Genomic DNA, 6288 nt, shown 5'->3' with positions numbered 1-6288 from the left:
TTTTTTTTTTTTTTTGCCTGATTTAAACTGTAGTTCAGCACATTGCTCAATTTAGTAAAATTCTCTCTAAAAAAACCCGCAATATAATAGATAACGTTCTGGTTTAAACTTAAACGATAAGGTATATTTATCGCATAAGTTCAATTTAAACATTATTCTATTCAATAATTACTGACATTGTAGTCTAGTGGTAGGGCGCCGGGCTCGTGACCGAACGGTTGTGGGTTCGAGTCACGTCACGGTACTGTGTTGTATATTTGAACAAGATACTTTACTCCGATTGTTCCAATCTACTCTGCTGTAAATGAGTACGTGTTTGGGCAATGCAAGAATTATTGAATGTTAGCTGTGAGCGCCAAAATCAAAATGGCAATATCTGCTGTATGCTCCAATGGAGTTGAAATAGATATTCGCTGTTTGCAAAGGACCTATAATAACGGATAATAATTTGTGAATCACTTTGAGACCGACTACGTGATAAAGCGGTGTAATTATCATTACAACAACAATAATATAAAAAAACACTGTAATAGATAAATAGGGATGTGACAGCAAGCTCAAAGCAAAACGAAAAGACAAAGTAATGAAGAGACGAAACATAGACAAAGCGAAAAGACGAAATAATGCCAAAGCTGAAAGAAGAAAAGACGAAAATTGAAATAACGAAAAGTCGTAATACCAAAAGACGAAATAACGCCAGAGCGAAAAGACGAAATAACGCCAAAGCGAAAAGACGAAATAACGCCAAACCTAAATAACGAAATAACACCAAAGCGAAAAGTCGAAATAACGCCAAAGCAAAAAGTCGAAATAACGCCAAAGCTAAATAACAAAATAACACCAAAGCGAAAGACGAAATAACGCCAATGCTAAAAGACGGTATAACGCCAAAGCTAAATAACGAAATAACGCCAAAGCTAAAAAACGAAATAACGCCAAAGCGAAAAGACGAAATAACGCCAAAGTGAAAAGACGGAATAACGCCGAAGCTAAAAGACGAAATAACGCCAAAGCGAAAAGACGCCAAAGCGAAAAGACGAAATAACGCCAAAACTAAAAGACGAAATAACGCCATAGCTAAAAGACAAAATAACACCAGAGCGAAAAGACGAAATAACGCCAAAGCTAAATAACGAAATAACGTCAAAGCTAAAAGACGAAATAACGCCAAAACTAAAAGACGAAATAACGCCAAAGCTAAATAACGAAATAACGCCAAAGCGAAAAGACGAAATAACGCCAAAGCTAAAAGACGAAATAACGCCAAAGCTAAATAACGAAATAACGCCAAAGCTAAATAACGAAATAACGCCAAAGCTATGCACACACATCGTCTCGCTATGTGAAAGTTCATTTAAAGGTTATGAGTAAGAATATCGACAAATACGCATGCTTCAAGCAATCACGTTTATCACTGCGGGTGTGTTAATCATTTCATACAGTTGGAGTTGTGAAACATTACTTCAGTTTTGCCCAAAGCATCATCATCTGTTGATTTTTGACCGTGCACGGTCAGTTTGCCTCAGGTATTCCGCCATCTGTTAATTTTTGACCGTGCACGGTCAGTTTGCCCCAGGTATTCCGCCACCTGTTGATCTGCTAATTTGTTCACGTTAGTCCTACACTGTACACGTGGAATTGAGTATGCTAGACATATTAATGTCTTGTTTGTAATCGCGTCAACGAAGGTTTCCTTAATATAGGGTGAACGTTGTCATCGCTCTGTGTATAGTATGTATACGATGCAATCCAATTTCTCTATAAGGAAATCCCACTATATTGGTCATCCGTGTTCAGAACCCCCCTATTATAACCAAACATACATATCTTGATCAGCCTCCCTGTATAGCTAAATAAACATATCAACAAAGAGTAGTAACAATATCATATAAAACCATTAATAGGGGCTTCCATGTTTACTCCGTTTTAGCCTCATCGACATTCATAACTAACATTTCGCATTTTAAGTAAGTATTTAGGAAGTTTTGTAAAAGCGAATATGGGATTGATTCACACAAGTCAGCAGAACAAAAGAATACTCTTTTAAGTGAAAAATGGAAAGCGTAATAGCATAAATATAAATGTCAATAGGGTGATATGATAAACTATTTTGAGGATAGCTACCCTAGGTGGGTTTTTATTTTTTTGGGAGGGGGGGGGGGGGCATTAAGATCAAGAATGGCAAAACTGATGAAAAAGGCTCAGTATCAAAGACCTAAAAATCACCAGCAAATGAAACGCCAGATGTTTACACCGCTTACGTAGACAAAAACGCATGCCGTGTCATTTGATGTTTAGAGTTTGCTGAATTTGTCAATAAGGAGAATACTTTTAAAAGACCCGACCCTTGAAAAACAGCGGCAAATATACAATTCAAACAACATTCTATTAAATTCGAGGTCTTGTAAAAGTAGTGGAATTTTAATTTGAATAAATAGCGTATGTTATCTGAAGATTGAATGGCTCGACGGATGAATAGGTTAACGCCAATACAACGTATATACCAATCGTGTATACTGTACCAATCGTGTATACTGTACCAATCGTGTATACTAGGAATAAGACGCACTTTGATGTTCCCATAATTGTAAAATTTTAAAATAAAACGCTGATGTGCAATATAATGTGCATGTACGCTATTACATATATACACATGACATAAATCTGTCCATCCAATTAGCACCTTCCCAGTTGTCTGTACACTGACAACTCGCCCCAATACCACCTGTTGCTTGATGAATGTGTAATCAGTGGGCAAGTTTGTATATAAGGTGTTCTCTAAGCTGCATCATCCTCAGTAACATCTACTCGAACATTAACAGAAAACCGACGCTCTATAGCTAAGGATGAAGACGGCCATGCTCACCCTCCTCTTTGTTGTCAGCATTGTCTATGCTGATGAAACGGCTCCAGATTCCGGTGATGACGGTCAGTTGAATTGTACTTAAACCATCTTCAGAGAGGTAACCTGTATTGTTGGATACACTGCATAGTGGCATTGCATTAATTCCGATAACTTAACTTAGTCTTAGAGTAATGAAATGGTTCACTTCACAAATCTGTGGGATTTAGTTTCCTTTTCAAAATAATTAACTGTCGTTGATATATCAATAAATTGTCGTAACGTGAGTACGTCAAGTTATGGTCGTTAATTTATCAATTTACCGTTGTTTGTGTCGTCTGTGTATCAATTAACTATTGTTAGTGTATTATTGACTTTATTTAGTGTATTATTAACTTTATTTAATGTATTATTGACTTTATTTAGTGTATTATTGACTTTATTTAGTATATTATTGACTTTATTTAGTGTATTATTGACTTTATTTAGTGTATTATTGACTTTATTTATTATATTATTGACTTTATTTAATGTATTATTGACTTTATTTAATGTATTATTGACTTTATTTAATGTATACACTGACTCTCGTTAGTCCATTTGTATCTGCCGATGATGATGATTAAATAACTATCGTTACCGTATTAAGTGTATCAATTAACTGCCGTTACCGTATTTAGTGTATCAACTAACTGTCGTTAGTTTATTAATTTGCAGCTTACCACTATTCAGACACTATGCATGGGTATATATTCTGAATTAAAATATAGGCCTAAAATGCATTATTACTCACAAACGAAGTTCATTGCGTAATGTTACAATGTACAGTATCAGTATTTAATCTGGGTTTTTTTATATTATGAAATTTGCATTTTCCTCTATTTCAATGCCAAATTGATATCTGTAACCTAACTATGATTGTTTGGCTATTTATCAATGGATAATTTGTTACGGTTATTATACTCATATTTTAGTTGAATTTATAAGTTAATGCATAACTAGTATTATGAAATTAATTGCACAGGTTTGTGAACATTTTCTAAATTAAATAGTATTACGTTTAATATTTGATTTTAGAAAATAGACCGGTACATCAGTTGAACTGTTTATAACATATAATAACATGCATTACAACAGTTGACCCTGTGACGTGTCAGGACGAACTTGACAGTATTGAGGCTGAGATAGCGGAAATTATAGAACAGACAGGCTCTCATCCTATCGGTGCCATCAAACCACAATGCCTGAAGGACGGTACCTACACCCCTCGTCAGTGTCTCGGATCTGTGTAAGTAGGCAGATAGACTAGTAAAAGATTCGGTACAGAAATAACAGGGCTGGTGTACTTATACTGGCGTCGGTTTCTGAAGTACGGTACATTCTGTATACGTACTTATATCCGCGTCACTGTGCATGCGTGTATTCCCTGTATACACGGATTTAGTATAAACACGCGAACTACCGTGTGAAATACACCACGACTAGTTCAAAGGACTACAGAAATCATTTGATTATGAATATTAATATTTTTAATACTCTATATTGTAACCGGAAGTGACGTATGTCTTGTTTTATTTCCAGTTGTAACTGTGTAGCAGCCGACGGCTCCAAGCTGACGGATGACTTCGGCATCGGTGAAGCCGTCAATACTGATTGCTGTATGTGTATAGTTTGATTTATGTGTGGATTTCAATTTCTGGAACTAATTCTTCAGTTTAACAACATTTCCTGTACTGTTTAAACTGTTTTACTCATTTTTTTGCACTCCCCAAATATAATTGCTTACCATAAGTAATGAACCGTAGAAATACAGTATGTGACCTTTACATTATCACGTCATTTATCAGAAGACTTTTTAACATATATGCATTATCTGAATACATATAAATAATTTCTGTTATTTCAGCTTGCGCGCGAGAAAAGCAGGAGTATAAGTTGTCGGGTAAGATCGGCAAGTCATTCAAATGCACCGACATCGGCAGTTACGCTCCAGTCCAGTGTACCGGAAGTGTGTGTTACTGCTCTGACATCAAGGGTCAACAACTGGGACAGGAAACAGTCAACATCGGGTTCATTGACACTCTGAAATGTTAAAAGTTGAATAAAAATCTTTCTGTATTACAAGATGTTTTCTTTGAATTCGATGTATTTGAACTAATTTAACATTTAGCCCCAACAAAAATATTTTTCATTGAAATAATACAATGACAATTGCTCAAAAATACATCAAAAAAGGTTGTAACAAAACAAGAAAGTCACTTCCACATCTCATTAATATTAACTCTAACAGGTGCTGTAAAACACAAATATTTATTTACTGTTAAAACACCTGATCAGTTACTGTCATAACAAACTTCACTTTAACAGTTGCAATAAAAACAAAGAGTATTAACTGTAAACTGTAAAACACTGGTAACCTCATAAAAAAATAGAGAATATTGAAATATCATCAAAGTTTTATTGGAACCCAAAGTTGATCAATCGAAGACAAGCTTTGAACAAATGGTCGATTTACATGGAAAGTTTAGAAGGAGGATAAGACTAGTTGTCACAGTCAGGATAAGACTAGTTGTCACAGTCAGGATAAGACTAGTTGTCACAGTCAGGATAAGACTAGTTGTCACAGTCTGGATAAGTGTCTTCTGCTTCATCGAAGACAGCCGCCATGTACATTTAGGTTAAACCTAAATAATGTCATTCCTTCTAAACTAGAACTAGGGTAGTTACAATAAAACAGAAAGGAACACTTATTACATAAAAAAAACCCATCATTCTTCGTATCACATTGAAATAGAATCTTTCTCTGCAGTGTACTGTTGTCTGTAAACATTAATAATCGGTCATATTAAATAGACAGTTACAATAATAGGTACTGTTCAATTTTAAAATATTGTAAAGAAAACCATGATCTATCAATTATCACATCAAATAAATGGTAGATGTAACAGCTACTAGCAAACACATACACATGCATATATCTTCAATGTAAAAAAACGATAAACAATTACCGCCTCGAACTTTTCTCTTATAACACATGTGGCATCACTTCCACGATACATACAGTTACAGGGACAGTCTCTCTACACATAACACACGTGACATTCCCTCCACGATACATACAGTAACAGGGACAGTCTCTCTACACATAACACATGTGACATCACCTCCACGATACATACAGTTACAGGGACAGTCTCTCTACACATAACACACGTGACATTACCTCCACGATACATACAGTAACAGGGACAGTCTCTCTACACATAACACACGTGACATCACTTCCACGATACATACAGTTACAGGGCCAGTCTCTCTACACATAACACATGTGACATCACTTCCACGAGACATACAGTTACAGGGACAGTCTCTCTACACATAACACACGTGACATTAACTCCACGATACATACAGTAACAGGGACAGTCTCCCTACACATAACA

General features: G+C 35.6%; 1 protein-coding gene across 1 annotated transcript; it reads left to right on the top strand.

Moving 5' to 3' along the window:
• The first annotated feature begins 2771 nt into the window (after nt 1–2771).
• On the top strand, nt 2772–4981 carry LOC110450962 (equistatin-like). The gene is made up of 4 exons (XM_021498777.1): nt 2772–2928; nt 3980–4130; nt 4424–4500; nt 4749–4981. The coding sequence occupies exons 1-4, from the start codon at nt 2847–2849 to the stop codon at nt 4934–4936; spliced, it is 498 nt and encodes a 165-aa protein (XP_021354452.1). The 5' UTR covers nt 2772–2846; the 3' UTR covers nt 4937–4981.
• The last annotated feature ends 1307 nt before the right edge of the window (nt 4982–6288 follow it).

This window comes from Mizuhopecten yessoensis, unplaced genomic scaffold (genome assembly GCF_002113885.1).
Source record: "Mizuhopecten yessoensis strain PY_sf001 unplaced genomic scaffold, ASM211388v2 scaffold5555, whole genome shotgun sequence".
In the NCBI taxonomy this organism is placed as follows: domain Eukaryota; kingdom Metazoa; phylum Mollusca; class Bivalvia; order Pectinida; family Pectinidae; genus Mizuhopecten; species Mizuhopecten yessoensis.
Note: the sequence above shows the minus strand (reverse complement) of the source record. Positions and strands in the feature narration are given on the sequence as shown.